Below are 17,153 nucleotides of genomic sequence, written 5' to 3'. Positions count from 1 at the left end.
TATAGTTTATTTAATTATAAACATGGCATGCTAGCTTATAGAAAAATTTGAGGTCAAATCCTAACATATGCAAGATATTTTAATTATTTAGGCTAGCTTATGGTACATCACACGTACTTGATCAAATAAGAGTATATATACATATATGTATATTCATATTCGGTTAGGACAATACTCTATTGCTATTTGCTAATATCATAGTTAGCTATTAAAAACATTTTCGATGGTGTTTGAGAATGATATTAGGAATTAATTATGAGTTTTTTATTTACAAAATTTAAATATTTTTTGAAGAAAAATATCAAAAATACTTCGTAAAAGCATTCTCAAAATACTATCTTAGCTTAGATTGCATTTTGATCTGACATAGTTACGTTGTTGTTTGAATAATGCACACTGATATAACTGCGTAATTAAAAGTAACATTGATGATGTCGAAATTTTACCTCGGGTTCGGTCTGGTAGAATGGATCTTCCAAATCTTCTATGAAACAGGTCGGGTCGGGTATCAATGAAATCTGCGCAAGCAACGGCTAGGTCAAGGGGCGCCAAAGGTGTTTTCGGCGTCACCCCTCCGATGCCTAAGTCAGTGTCTTGAAGGAAGAGGATATGATTAATGCGAAAACTGAGAGATATGAGTGCGTGAATGTAAAAGTGAGAGTGAATGTGTGATGAATAATGAATAGTGAATAATGAATAATCACAACCATAACAATACCTGTATTTATAGGAGAAAAATAGTAAGTTACCTAGTCGAATTATAAAATGTTCTGGACTAGGACTCTTCATCCATTAGTCCCTCTGTAAGCTTATCTCTATCTCGTGAATATTTGAAAATATCCAGGCTTATCTCATATATATCAGAGTCCTACTTGAACTCGAAAAAAATACTTGCGGCCCATTAGAAACAGCCTAGATCGGCCCATAATGACCAGCCCTGGTCAAAGTTCAACATAGTCCAAACTGGGCTGGACCTTGACATGTTAGGCCATATCGAGTAGACCAATTATAAACGGGCTCGGGTTGAAATATTTTCTCGGGGTAACAAACATGTTTTTTTATATTATTATTATACAATAAACAAGCAAATTAAAAATGTGTTTTTTTATTTTTGTTAAAAAAAGTATTGTTGAAAGCACATTTAACGATTTCTAAGCTTTTATTTTAAATTACCTTATAAATGATTGAAAAGTTTATCACTTGACGAAAATGGAAATCAATCATGATCCAGAGTAAGGACACTTTTTATCACTTGCTCTGATAGTCAAGTTATTACTATTGCTCGATGCATTCATTAATCCACAAATTCTGCCGAGTGAAAAAAATTATAAATAAAGGGAATCAATAGTATTTAATTTGATTGATAAATTATAATTTATTTGATTGATTAAATTTTATATAAAAATTATTTTTTTTATTTTTTAATAATAAATAAAATATAAATAATATTATTAATAAGGTGTAATATATTATTTTAAATTCAATAATATGATTGATATAAGATAAATAATTATTTGATAAAATAAATTATACATAGATATATAAAATAGACTAACAAACAAAACCTTAATATAGTAACTTGGATATGTAATGGACTAAAGTGGCGCTTCCAGTTAATCCCCTATATTTTATATTACCAAAAATAAATATGTCCAAATTAGATTATATATATATATATATATATATATATATATATATTGAATGTGATATTAAAATAGTGTTTGAGATTGCTTAAAAATTCTTCAAAAGAAACATAATTTTTTCTAACCAATCCCAAACAGCCAATTAAATAAAGTTATTCACATTTCTTTTAAAAAAAAAATTAGTCATTCATATAAATGCAATCAATTGGTTTTCACTTTCCAGATCAAAATCTATTCTAGTTTAGGGCCCCAGAAACAGTTGGGCTGCATAGAAAATGGGCTGGGCTTTGAAGACCGAGACGCTTTCCCGCCAAGAAGCCCATATTTAGAGCCCGTATAAAAGCCGAACAAAAAAAAGTGTATTTTTTTAATTGTTTTTTTTTTAATTTGTAATGTGTTTGGATGGACTTTAAAATCCTTAAAAACATTTATCTATATGTATATATAAACAGAGTTTCACTAAAAATAGTAGTTTTATGCCAAAACGTAATTACTAAAAAAAATCATTTTAATTAATGATATATATATATATATATAATATGAGGATGATGATGATTTTTTATTTACAATTTAAAATTTAATCGAATATTATCATTATTTTGAATTTCAATTAGTTGTTTTGACTGTAAAAATATCCATAAATATTGTACATGATAATATATTAATTTTCGATTCAAAATTTGATAAAATATTATATTTTCAATTATTGTGTCTCCAAATATATATGAAAAAATAAATTTTATATAAATATATGATAATATCTCAAATTTTAGTTAATTTTTTTTATGACCATAGTGAAATTTGTATAAATACAATATATGATAAAATATCAATTTTTTGTTCAAATTTTGAAATTTAATTGGATGTTATCACTATCGTTAATTTTGTTGTAAACGCTACTTTTGATAATTCACCGATAGTCCGTTCAATTTTTGAATTTTGATATTGTCTTATCATCATTTTTAATTTCGGTTAATTTTGTGTTCATATATTTGTGAAAATTTCCACAAATGTTATACATAGTAACGTACCAATTTTCATTTCAAAATTTAAAATTTAATTAGGCGTTATAACTAATTTTTAATTTCACTTACTTTTTATGTTCATATATATGTGAAAATTTCAATAATACACTATATGGTAATATACAAATGTTCGGTTCAAAATTAGATCGGAGATTATCACTCCTTTATAATTTCAGTTAATTTTTTATATATATAAGTGAAAATTTTTATATTGTATATGATAATGTTCAAAATTTCAAATTTGATCGGATGTTATCACTAAATTTTAGTTTAATTTAATTTTTTTATCTATATGTATGTAAATTTTTTCATAATTGATATATATGATAATGTAACAATTTTTGGTAAAATTTTGAAATTCGGTATATATGCAAAAATTTCCCTAAACTCTATACATGATAATATAAAAATTATTTTTTTTTCAAATTATTATATTATTTTCAATAATTTTTAAAATTATGCTTTTCATGTCTAAAATAATATAAAAATAAATTTTAAAGTTACTTATCATTCTATACTATCTGTAATTGTTTGTTGAGAAAAATATGTAAATATGTAAATAAAAGGTAATGCTATTCACACTTGATTTGTTGTTAAATATACTTTATTTTTAATTTTTTTTATATTAGTTGACAATTGTACTCTTTATTTGATTGCTCCCAGTTTTAGTAAATTAATCAATAGTCTTAATTCCTAAACTAATAAGCCTAAAATATTAACAATTCAAAATTATGTGTAATTTGTATATATATCCTTAAATGAATAAAAACTCAGGAGTACAAAAATTAAAAGAATGATTCACTTAACTAATTATTGGTTTTTTAATTTTAATTAACATATTATTTTATTTATTTACGGATATTTGAAACAATTAATATTGCTTACATTATAATGTTTTAATATGTTAATCAATCCTAATATCTTATAAATTATATATTTATAATAAAAATATAAAATAATATATCATTGATAAAAATTATAGTTGAAATATTTTTCATAACACTCTTCATTAATATATATATATATATATATATATATATATATAATTTGATTTAATATTTATTATTTATTTACATAAATTTGGTAGAGTTAAAATAATAAATTATGTATAAATATAACGTTGATAATTACTTGATAGATTTATTAAATATTATAAAAAATAATATACATACAATATTATTTTTTATGTCAAATTGTAACATAATTTGTATTTTTCTAAGTTTTAAATTTTAATTAGTTTTTGGTAAATTATAATGTTTTGTGTCACAATATTTTACATTTTTTTATGAGTTTATGGTTTACCAATATTTTGTGTCATATTAAAATTTGATATAAAATATGCATAATATCACATTTTTAGATTAAATTTTTTTTTGATGTTCTATATTTGATTATGTATGAAAAAATTTGGATAGTTTTTTAAAATATTTAATTTTATTTGTTGATATACAAAAATATTGTATTTGTGCTTTTTTAAATTAAATAAAAAATTTAAAAATATAAGGAATTTTGAAGTTACGATAATAAATTTTTTTAAAGCTAGTTATGATAATAAAATTAAGAATATATGCAATAAAAAGAATTAAAAATGAGAAATCAAGCATAAATTAAGATGAACAAAAGTATAATTTATTTTTAAATATTTGATCTGGGTATCTTTCTATAATGTGAAAAACAATTACAAATTTAACTATGCGTTTTATAACAAATGTAAGTAATAAAAATGTTACCAAAAATAAATATAATCAATTAAAGGGTATCATTGTCAATTTTGAGTACAAAACTTAAATATGGAGTGTGTTTTATTTATTTAACAAATAGTGGAGTGTAAATAACACTCTCTTTTAGTCCCCATAAATAAAATCTATTTACTTATTTATATATTGTAAAGGGTAATTTTGGAGGAAAAAAAATGGTGTACTCCCTTTAAGATGCTCAACTTTTATATATACTATAAATATGTAATTAAATCGCATAAATTCATTTTAAGTTTTTGTTTCGTTTATATTGATTCACATTTTCATGCATTCATATATATATATATATATAATGTACAAAAATAATGAGTTCAAATTTACTCGCTTAAGAGAAATTTTATTTGCCAAAAAATTAATAATAAAAATAGATAATAATTAATAATATAAATATAATATTATAGCAATTTTCAATTCAAAATTTTCTTTGTCGTGGACATAATTTAGAAATTATAATTTCTTTAAAAAATAATCATGTTATGAAAGGAAAATTGATTAATCTTAATTGTGTTATAAAGTCTAAAAGAAAGCCAAACTAATTGAGCAACTATAAAGCGCTAAACTGATATTCGGAACTAAATTGCGTCATCATCATCGACCGCCCTCAACTGGCTAAGGAATGCAGTTTACCTCGCTAAACTGAATCCATCAGTTTACCCGTGCCAAACTGACTACATCAGTCTACCCACAACAGTTTACTATCTTGCCATTTTTGGATAAGATCATCTGTACTCTGACAACTCTGCAGAAGGTAGTGCCGCGATACTAAGGGAATGTCAGCTCTAGAATTCGTTGGTGATAGTGACAAATCTAACGGGAATAATTTGAAACATATCTGAAGAATTCAAATTGGATTTATGACAGTTGGCAATCCAAAGGGTATAAATAGAGATCTTGATCAATCTCAGAAGTCACCGAAGTTCTGAAAACTCTGCCATTTTTACGAGAATACTTTAAGCTTCATACGCTTAAGATTTGATCAAGAAACTCGAAGCACTTTGATCATTGCAGGATCAATTTTGTGCTAAGGATTTCGAGTTGTATTCATTTTGTTATATCATCAGTCTAAGACTGAAACTAAAGTGTTGTACTAGGAGTTCTTATTTAGGCAGTGTCTAAGTCCTAAACTGGATCGGGGTTTTGCAAATTGCTTGTAAAATTTAAAGTCTTCTAGTGAAATCCTTCCGAGGTTGAAGAAGGGGTGATGTAGCAATGATTGAAATCTCCGAACATCCATAAACAATTGCTTGTACTATTTCAGTTTACTCATCTTCATCATACACCCTAAACTGATATTCACTCAGTGTTTTAAATCTGCAGTTTGACATATTTCCGCACATATTTTGTTTGTCAAACTACGTCTGACATTAAGATAAGTCTCGAACTCAATCACTAAACCGATAGAGTTCAACATTTCTTATTAAACTGCTTGAAAGTATATTCACCCCCCTCTAGACTTTAATCCGATTCTAACAAACTGTATACACATTTTTTTTTTTGTATCCCTGAAAGTTTGTTTCGGTCCAAACTTTGTAGATTTACCATATATGCAAAATGTTCTTTGAATGATACAACAATCTACCGGCTCAAATTTTGGTAGATTTACCATATATATAAAAATTACTATTCAATTTGAGCACACTTGAAATATATAAATAATGCTTAAAATACAAAACCATAAAATAAAAATTCAATCAAATAGTTATATATATTTATATATATAATTAATACACGTAAACTCTTTTCAAATTTTTCTTCGTTTAGTGGCTCACAATTCCAAATATGAATATATATATATATATATATATATATATATATATATATATATATATCTATAATAATATACAAAAATAATTGGTTCAAATTTACTTTATTTACAGAAATTTAATTAGCCAAAAAATAATAATAATAAATAGATAAATTAATACTATAAATAAATTAGTAGGTCTCTCGTGAAATGATCTCAATGATCTTTATTTGCGAAACGGGTCAATCATACTCATATTACAATAAAAATTAATATTTTTACCATAAAAAATACTATTTTTTCATGGATAATTCAAACAGAAGATTCGTCTCACAAAATTGATCTGTGAGACTGCCTCACTAAATATTTTTTGTAAATAAATATAAAAATATAGAAATTTTCAATTCAAAATTTGCTATTTCGTTTACATAATTTAGAATGTCTAATTTAATTCAAAATATACTTATGTCATAAAAAAGATAAATATTAACGATATACACATTTTTTATGAAACAAAATACGACTGAAAACTTGTTTCCGTTCAAATTTTGATATATTTATAATGCATATGCAAAATTTCCATAAATGATGCACACACACTCACACACATGCACACACACACACATATATATATATATATCTATATATATATAATAACTGAGTTTTTGCCATTTTTGAAAAAATCCCGCCAAAACTTTCTTTCTAAAAACGGAAATAATACTTAATTATTTTATTATATATAGTTAAAATAATGGTACATTTCGATATCAAACATAAATGATATATATTCGGTTTTTACAATTACGTATAAAATATTCTGTAAATTATATAATTTACCATATATAATCAAAATAAAAATTTACTTCAAATCAAATACTTTTATTTTACGAGAAATGTCTGAAAAAAATGCTCTATTTTAAGATTAAAAAAATCGTCTCTAATAAAATCGAAAAATGTCTAAAAAATACACAGAATTATTTTTTGTATCGACTATCGATATATTAATACACTATCTTTCACAAAATCAAGAATTGTAAAAAAAACAAAAAAAAAAACAAAAAAAAACACATAAGTTTGGTTTCAATCTCATAATATTTGCTTTCCAAATATACAACCTATCAATTAACATACAAATCAATAATAGATATACACATTTTTACCATATATGAATTAAAGATACACAAAATCAATTATAGATATTCACATTTTTACACATAATTTTTTTGTATCGATATATTAATACACTATCTTTCACAAATCAAGAATTGTAAAAAAAAAACAAAAACAAAAACAAAAAAAAAAACATATAAGTTTGGTTTCAATCTCATAATATTTGCTTTCCAAATATACAACCTATCAATTAACATACAAATCAATAATAGATATACGCATTTTTACCATATATGAATTAAAGATACACAAAATCAATTATAGATATACACATTTTTACCATATATGTAATTTTTTTTTTCGATTTGTATGTATTTATATCAATCAATTCAAACAAACCATTAAACAAACTTTAAAATGTAAATTAAAACTTTTAAATTACTTATAAATTCAAAAAAAACCATATAATATCCCAAATATCAGATAAATATTATTTATATATATATATATATATAATTATAACCGAATGTTTAAATTTTAAACTTGAAAATTAAAATAAACCACCCTTAAATCAATTATACATATTCGCATTTTTACCATTTATGTATATGTGTATATTTTTTTATGATATGTATGTATTTATATCAATTCAAACAAACCATTAATCAAACTTTAAAATTTAAAATTCAAATTTTAAAATTAAAAAATAATAATATATATAAATATCTGATATATATATATATACAAACTTATAGCCGAATATTTAAATTTTAAGCTTGAAAATTCAAATAAACCACCCTTAAATTAAGTAAATCATTAAATTTTTTAGAACTTAATACACATGCATGTATATATAATTATAACCAAAATTAAACTTGAAAATTCAAATAAACCATCATTAAATTCAGCAAACCATTAATTTTTTTTAAAATTAACACATATATATATATATACAAAATATAACCGAATGTTTAACATTCAAACTTGAAAATTCAAATGAATCACCCTTAAATTCAGTAAACCATTAACTTTTTTTTAAACTTAACATATATGTATATATAAAAATTATAACCGAATTTTTAAAATTCAAATAAACCACCCTTAATTTCAGCAAACTATTAAATTTTATAAAGCTTAACATATGCATCAGAACATGTCAAATATAGATTTGAACACAATGATAGTATAAATATTGTTCACGTCCACAATGTTGTAATATTTCCAAAACAAAAACCCATCGATTTTATTAAGAAAACTAAATGACTGAATTGTTTAAAGTTATCCCTGAACTCGAGCCTTCAAACTGTTACTCCGCCCTAAAACTACCACTGATTCATTCTTACAATTTACCTTCATATGATATCATTGGAGATACCACAATTGAATGCATATTTCAAGATGTTGAGATATACATTTTTTTTTTATCTATCTATCAATCTAAAAAATGTTAATATAATTTACATTTTTCTCATTTTTACAGGGAGCACGCATATATGCAACCATAAAATATGGCATCTTTGAGAAATTGAAGTCAATTCTTAAATAAGGTAATCTTTATACTGTTAAAAACATGATTGTTCACAAAGAAATTTCATCATTTACATACGTTGATGGGAAGGTTCTATTCAAAGTTCAAGTCAGAACCAACTAGATTCGCCGATTTAATTGAACATATAGTACTGTCATGAAATGAATAAAAACCTATTATTGTGGAAAAATATTGTGGATAATTTATTGAAAGTCAGGTATAATAATGCTATTTTACTTGAATGTCTATTTTTTTTAGCTTATTTGGGAAGATGAAGTCTCCACACCTTCAAAATCCATTAGCAAGACTGTGATTTCAAAAAAATGCTCTAAATGATTCTGCACTGTAAAGAACCCTCATTGATGAGTTCTCATCTATTGCATCTGACAAAAAATTGAAGGCTAACATCAAGCAAGAGAATGACTGAAATTTATTTCTTCGCATTGAGAAAATTTATTCCAAGTTTTATTTAGATATTAAGGTTTCATGAAACATTTATCTTGATTTACAGTTTATGAGAATTTGTGGATTTTTAATTCTACTACTATTGTTTTAATTCGAGGATTTAAGTTTAATTGTTGAATTTTAAATATTTTTTGAATTTATAATTATAATTTTCTTATTCTATAATGTCTCAAAATTTATACAACTAGGTTATTTATACAATTTCAATTAAAAACCTTTCAACACAACTTAAAATATTTAAATCCTTTCATTTAATTTTCACAATACCATCAGTTGAATATTTTAAAAATAATCAAATATTATATTTAATACTACCATAATTACATATATATATATATTTTTTTGAGAAAAAAGTCATTCATATAGATTAAAATCTCCAGTCAAGAGAAGCTATTACAGAAAGCCAATTAGGTACATTATCAAATAACCATAATAAACATGAAGAGAACTAAAAGCTTTATGGGTCAACTCATGAGCCACTCTGTAGGCTGCACGTTTCATATAAATTTGATTTAATTATTCAAAGCGTAGTGTTTTTTGCATATGAAGTGAAATGCTAATAAAATACAAACACACAATTTTTTTTCTAACACATTCATTTAACAGATTTTTGCAATTTTTGGGAAAATATCGCCAAAACTCTATTACTAAAATAAGTATTTTTTTCACCAAAAAAGGAAATACAATTTTTAAAATTTATTATATTAACCCACCTCAAAATATAGGTTGCATTTAAATATCTACATTAATGTATCATTTTATTTAATTTATGTTACGATTTTGAGTGTTGTGTTACTTTTATATATTTAGTTATCACTATTTTTTTTTCATGTTAAATAACTGTAAATATTTTTGTTTTTGTTTTTTTATAATATTACATTTTTGAACATTTAAAAAGTACCGTTATAAATTTTTGGTTTATTGAATATTTGTAATTCGATATTAAATGTATATTAATTATAAACTTGATATAATTTTTTTAACATATTCTAAAAAATAATTTAAAATTTAATTTAATAAAATACTAATACTCCGTGCATCGCACGGGTGAAATACTAGTATATATATATAACAATCTACCCAATTAAATTTTGGTATTTTATCACATATTGTGAAATGTTCAATAATTTTTATGTATGTATATCATATCTCAATTTTCATTTTTATTGATAAAAATTTGAAAAGTTTACCTTATATACAAGAAAATTATCATTTTGATTTGAACACACACAAAATATATAAAAAATATTCAAATACAAATCCATGATATTTGAATTCAATCAAAATATACAAATGACTCATTTATTTTGATTAGAGTTGTCCTTGAAGTATACACTTTAATCTTGCACTGAGTGCTGCTTAAGCTACGATTGGTCCGTTGTTACGATCTATCTTCGTATAAAAACAAGGTAAATTCCACGTTGCAATACATATTTCATGATATTGAGGTGTATTTATACTTTTTTTTATTGATATTTATCTATCAATAAATTTGAGTATAATTTATATTTTTTTCTATTTTACAGGGTTCATGCATACATGCAATAATAAAATATTGTTTCATAGAGAAAGTGAAATGAATCCTCAAAAAAGATCATATTTTTGCTATTGAAACATACTTGTGACAGAAAATAGACTGAAATATACAATTAAATTTATAACTAAAATAAATGTTTGCGAGATATTTTCGATGATATTTTTCTTTCGAAAATGTTTGAATTCAAGAGCTTTAGAGATTTGAAAAATATGGATTCTTTCGATTAAACAAAACTTTTTGCTACATTTTTTTCTTGCTTCATGAATATATCACATTTATATCTTTTTTTTACTTATTAATTTTTTTTATTAGATTTAATTTTCTTACTTATAATTTATTAATCTAACATATTTCCTATCATTTTAATTTTTTTATAGATGCCATTGACAAAATGGTATCAAGAGATTCCCTTCAAAATAAAAAAATTAATATTGTACTACGAAACTTATTAATTTTGTCATTGAAGAATTAATATAAATTCCATTTTTTCTCAACTTTCTCATTTTATTTGTGATGAGTTATTTTTTCATCTATATTTATTTTTTTGTTAGGAACATTAATAAATTACCATATACTTTGTGAGAAGAATTTGTTTTCTAATTGTATAATATATAATCCATTAGATAATTTGTATTTTATTTATTTGTTCAAATTTTCACACTTACTAACATTTATCATTAATTATATAAAATAATATCGAGTGCAATGGGAATAGAGTCAAAATAGTCTTGTAAGTTTGCCCATTTTGTGTTTTGGTCCTGTAAGTATTTAATTTTAGGTTTTGGTCCTATAAGTTAAGTTATAATTGGTTTTTAGTCCTTTCTTCATAGAGTGTTGATGTGACATCAAAAAATGCCGACATAACAGCTAAAAATGTTTAAGTGGCATTGAAAAATGATGATGTGTCTGTTGTGGCATCAACAATTAAATGTTATGTTTTCAAAATCGAACTGTAACCACCGGTTCAACCGGTTCGATTCGAAATCGGTCACTGATTTGATCTGAAACACTTCCAAAAACCATTTTAACAGTTGAACCGGCAGAACTGGTCAAGAACCGAAAAATAAGGTTTCGCTTTTTTTTTTTTCTTCAAAAAAATAGTTTTTTTTTATTTTAAAACCTTAATTTAATATTTTATTATATATATATACATGGTTATTTGAAATTTTTTCCTCGCTAAAAATATTATTTATTAATATTAGAGTGTATAAGTTTTTTGAATATATTTATATAGTTATTTAGTTTTCAAATTATGAGAAATATATATATATATATATATATATATATTTATATAAATTTTTTAGGTTCTTATAATTTAAAATATATTATGAAATATATTATATTATATAAATGATTTTCGATTCGATCGTTCGGTTAAAACATTCCAACCAGTTGGACCATTTTTTTAAGTTAGATCCGTTTGATCACCTGTCCCGTTATAAATTAAAAACATTGCTTAAATAAAAAAATCAAAAACCAAACTATAACTAAACTTACAGGACCAAAACCCAAAATTAAATACTTACTAGACTATTTTGTCTATTATCCCTGTTAATTATTAAATTAAAAATTAAAAAAGAAAAAGAAAAGTCCAAACGGGCTCTTCTTCAAGTGCGCACACTGCACTCGGCGAGTTTCCGACATAACACTGAAACCCGAGGATCGCTGGTAACAGTTTCGTCTTTTCGTAATCTTTTTCCATAATTTTATACCTTTTTTCATATTTTTCGATCTGTTAAGCACGATAACAATCTGTTACTGTCTTCGGAATTTGAGTAGAAAGTTGTAGTTCTGCGATTTTTCGCCTCGCCCGTTTTCCTTCTGTTTTCAGCCAAATCATTTTCATCTTGTTGGGGTTTTCATTTACTTCTTGTTGATGCTGTGGTTATTTTTACTTTCATTTGGTGCAGCGATTCAGAAGCGGCTTAAAACGATGGGTGATGAAAAGGAGGCGTTTTATGTAGTGCGGAAGGGTGAGACTGTTGGGGTGTATAAAAGCATAAGTGACCTTCAGTCTGTTCTCCGATCTTCTGTAATTTACTAATCCATTGTGCTTTACCATGCTCTTTTTTTTTTTTATCCATCTCAATTTCCGTCAGTATCAGCATTTTACTCCTTTTCCTTACTTCTCTTTTTCTAAAAAATTAAAAAAAAAATCCAGAAAGTATTGGTTGGGAAGATCTCCACTTTTCCAATTAATTTCCCCTGAACATTCTTGTACACATCATTTATCTAGTGTTCCTATTTTTCCCCGCGAGGGTCATACTGTTCAAGATTTGTGCTTTTGACTGTGGCTGACATTCGAGGAAATTGCTCCTTACGTGTTTGCCTATGTTTTCCTTGTGCGAAGTAGATTTTTGTTATTGGGTTTTATTTTATCAGTATGTTGTTCTATTTTTCAGGTGAACGATCCTTCTGTAAGTGTATATAAAGGATTTGGCCTGTCTAAAGAAGCTGAAGACTACCTTTCATCGCACGGACTTGGGAATGCTATTTATTCCATAAATGCCAGTGATGTCCAAGATGATCTTTTTGGTCAACTTGTCACATGCCCTTTTCGTGTTCGATTCTTGACCTTTTAGACTAATTGAGTGTTTTTTAATGTCTTAGAAATCTTTTTGAATAGTATACTTGGGTTTCCACCCAACAATTTTCACTTTCTGTAATCATAACAAAATGCTTCTGGTTGGTCGGCTGGGTTGAATGTCTGCCCATCTTTCCTAGCGGTGGTGCTCTCTCAGCCTCTTTTTGCGTCAGTGGGTTTAAAGTTTTCGTATTCAACAGTCTCAACACACACTTAATGCTTTCTGATATGTAATGTGAGTGCTTGTTTATTTTGAATGATTGATTCCATTTTCTGTTACTTTCTGGGTCAAAACATGTCTCGTTTTGCATTACTGTGATGCAATCAAAACACATTCATTATGCATTTCTGTGATGTAATCAATCCTGATGGTTGCCATTTTAAGTGTTTTGATATTTTTATTTAGTTCTTCAATTTGTTGAATATTTTAGCGGTATTCGGTGGTTGAATGTTGTTTATGCTAAACAGTTTAATTGTTCAAATTATGTGGCTACGATTTTAGCTGCTCCGTATTGGAAGCATTTAACTCATGAATGGAACTGTATATCAGAAATCTACAAATGTGATTTTATGTTGTGTTAAATCGCTCCTTTGCTGGCTTTGCAACCACAACAATGACTTTTTAGAAAAAGATTACGTCTTGCTTGTATTTGCATGATGGGTGTTACTTTTCTCAGGAACCAAATTATTCTAAAGATAAAGCAGGTAGCAAGAATCATTTGGACAAGAAGCCACAGGTACTCACTGAACTGAATTAGTTGGAATCCATTTTCTTAATGATGTTTTGTTGCAATGAGTTAGGAAAAGATTGTGTTATTTCACCTTGTTTTTCTAAAACTTGTTTCTGTTCTTTTGCATGTCTATTTGTTAGTAGTACCTTTTGCATGGGTGTTGGTAGAAGAGTTTCATTATTTTTATATTTTCTTGCATCCTTTTGACAACAGTGACAATTGCCTGGACTGCTCATCGACCAATATGTCATAGATTACTCCTTATAATTTTAAGTGAATCATGGTGCTGGCTGTTCATATGTTCCTTGTCTCCTATAAAATTGTTACTTTAGTTTGATTGGGAGAGAAACATAAACCCGGGTTTAATGAACTTTGTCTGTGTGTCTCATACTTGAGTTTTATTCTCAATTCATTTGAAATTGATTCAATATCATGTCTATCAGATATTCAAGTTTAGTCTTTTCCCGTGCTTTAGTATGAAGACATAAGTATTAGATGTAAATCCTTAGTTTATGTGTTAATATATTGCTCAACCTTTTGAATGAGCAGGACTGTAGGGTACTATTACCTCGTTGTTATAATAATTGTGATTCTACTGATTCTTGGATTTGAACTTCACAGTTGGTGCAGATATTTTCCAACTGAATGTTCCTTTTTTTTTCCCTTTTTGTCATACTCAGCAAGAAGTTACCGGATCTGCCTCATTTGCAAACCATCATCTGAAAAGTTACAAATTAGATAATTTTCTCCAAGCTCAACCTGTTTCATCTTATTGTGTAAGTTCCAGGCGCATGTTTATTTATTATATATTGCCAACGACACATCCACAACCCGCGTAGTTCGTTTGGTTCACACCTTCAGGGTTTGGAATAACGAATGATATAAGTGATATGGTCAGTGCGGTTCCAACGTAGACCTGTTTGTGAATTTATCGGAACAATATCCACAACATCACTCTTAGCATTTTCCAGCTCAACGTTTCCACAAAATTATATTATAGAAGAATTCATGAATATCTGCTCTTTGGTTTGGGCGGGTTTTTCTCTTGGCATAACCCTCGAAAGCTTAATTACCCACTAACACAGAAATTTTTTCATCATCCACTTGTCATTTCATTATATTTACAGAGTTCCTGTATTCTCGAGTTTGATGGTGCTTCAAAAGGAAATCCTGGACCAGCTGGTGCAGGGGCTGTGCTGCGTGGCGCAGATGGAAATATGGTGATTATTATTTAATTCTTTCTTATGGCCCTTTTAAGTTGAAACGTTACCTAATATTGTATTTTGAGGATGGAATGATAGGTTCGATTGCGTGAAGGTGTGGGTATTGCTACTAATAATGTTGCTGAATATCGAGGTGCTATCTTAGGGTTGAAATATGCTCTTCAAAAAGGGTTTAAACACATACGAGTTCGAGGGGATTCTAAACTTGTCTGCATGCAGGTATTTGTTTCTTCTTAAAGAATTTTACCAATCTTTTCTTTGAAATTCCAAAAGAATACAGATGAAGAACAAAGTTGGTAAAATAAAAGAATATTCGATAGGAACTATAAATCATCCTGTCCTAATTGTATGTTGACCTTGCAAATATATGAACATGTAGAACGCATTGTTCTTCATTCATTTTATCCCTTTCTTACCTTTTTTTGTTAAAATTATCACACAAACAGGTTCAGGGTCTTTGGAAAACCAAAAATCAGAACATGGCTGAATTGTGCAAGGTGGCTAAAGAGCTAAAGGATCAGTTTATGTCTTTTGAGATCTGCCATATCGATAGAGTATGTTTAATATATGTTGATAATTTGATTTATTTGTCAGTTTCATGAGTGGAGTTCTCATCATTCTTTCTCATCCATGTTTTAAAATCGGTATAGCTATGTAAACACATCAATTTCGGGCTCACTTGCAAATTCTGACTCTGCCAGAATTCAGACAGTCTTCATATATGTGAGAACTCGTGACCATTTTTAAAATGGCTGCCTGGTCGCAAATGTTTCAAATTTCTCTTTTAAATATGCAGCTTTTATCATCCTTACCCCTTCAGATTTTGGACTTAATCACCACCCCTCACTAAATTAACCTTATGAAAAATTTACTGTGCCTCCTTCTTATGGTGGTTCCATTTACTCATTAACCATGTTTGTCTGTCAGTCCCCTTTGTGCAATGCCAACAAATACACGTAAAATATGGAACGCACACGACGACACCTCTCGGTCTTCTTAGCCTACATTGAATTTTATTTGCATTCTATCTTATTGGATGCAATCATTCTCATCTTAGTCCGAAAATTAATTTCTCTTGTTATTAGGAATACAACAGTGACGCCGATTCTCAAGCGAATTTAGGTGTGCATCTCAAAGGTAATCTCATTTAATCTCCTCTTTGTTCTTTGATTGCATTTCATCTTGGGCCATTTCTTATTAATCTTTGGCATATCTTTCAATGGTGTGCAGCTGGTGAAATAGAGGTTGAATGAATGTGACATAAAGTAACTCAAAATGCTGGAAAAAAAAAATCAGCCTCGCTGAAGGGTGGATGATTCTGGCACCGGTTTCGGTTTAGTTCTGGTTCTGGTTTCATCTGGTTCAATCTAAATTTGTATATAAAATATTATAATCTTATCTTGTTAAAAATTGTGATGAAGAACAGATCCATGTATTTGGCACATTGGCAAATTTTAGTTTGTTTGAATTGGGTGGGAGTTCATTGACTTGTTATCTGTAACATAGGACTGCTAATTTTATGGTACAAGCTAATAGCTATAAGCGGCTGCTTCGTAATTTCTTGTGAATTGATTTTACTGATAATTTTCACTTAACTGAAATTTTAAGCATCCCTAATTTTGATAACATTACTATTGTTAATTTCCTTTATCTTAAAATTTTTAACAATGTCACAGTTATAATTATCGTTAATTTATTTTATATAATATATGCTACTTATTCTTTTTTTTTTTTTTTTCCAATATTACAAGTTTTTTTTTTTTAATATAACTAATAATTAAAAAATTTGAAATAAATCCAAAGGGC

At 26.6% G+C, this 17,153-nt stretch overlaps 1 protein-coding gene across 1 annotated transcript; it reads left to right on the top strand.

Annotated features, from left to right (window-relative positions):
• The first annotated feature begins 12,398 nt into the window (after nt 1-12,398).
• LOC140891235 (uncharacterized) lies at nt 12,399-16,889 on the top strand. The gene is made up of 10 exons (XM_073299619.1): nt 12,399-12,477; nt 12,720-12,841; nt 13,212-13,370; nt 14,071-14,130; nt 14,805-14,900; nt 15,252-15,344; nt 15,426-15,566; nt 15,794-15,901; nt 16,433-16,484; nt 16,578-16,889. The coding sequence occupies exons 2-10, from the start codon at nt 12,743-12,745 to the stop codon at nt 16,598-16,600; spliced, it is 831 nt and encodes a 276-aa protein (XP_073155720.1). The 5' UTR covers nt 12,399-12,477; nt 12,720-12,742; the 3' UTR covers nt 16,601-16,889.
• Nucleotides 16,890-17,153: the final 264 nt, after the last annotated feature.

Source organism: Henckelia pumila, chromosome 3, assembly GCF_033568475.1.
Source record: "Henckelia pumila isolate YLH828 chromosome 3, ASM3356847v2, whole genome shotgun sequence".
Lineage (NCBI taxonomy): Eukaryota > Viridiplantae > Streptophyta > Magnoliopsida > Lamiales > Gesneriaceae > Henckelia > Henckelia pumila.
Note: the sequence above shows the minus strand (reverse complement) of the source record. Positions and strands in the feature narration are given on the sequence as shown.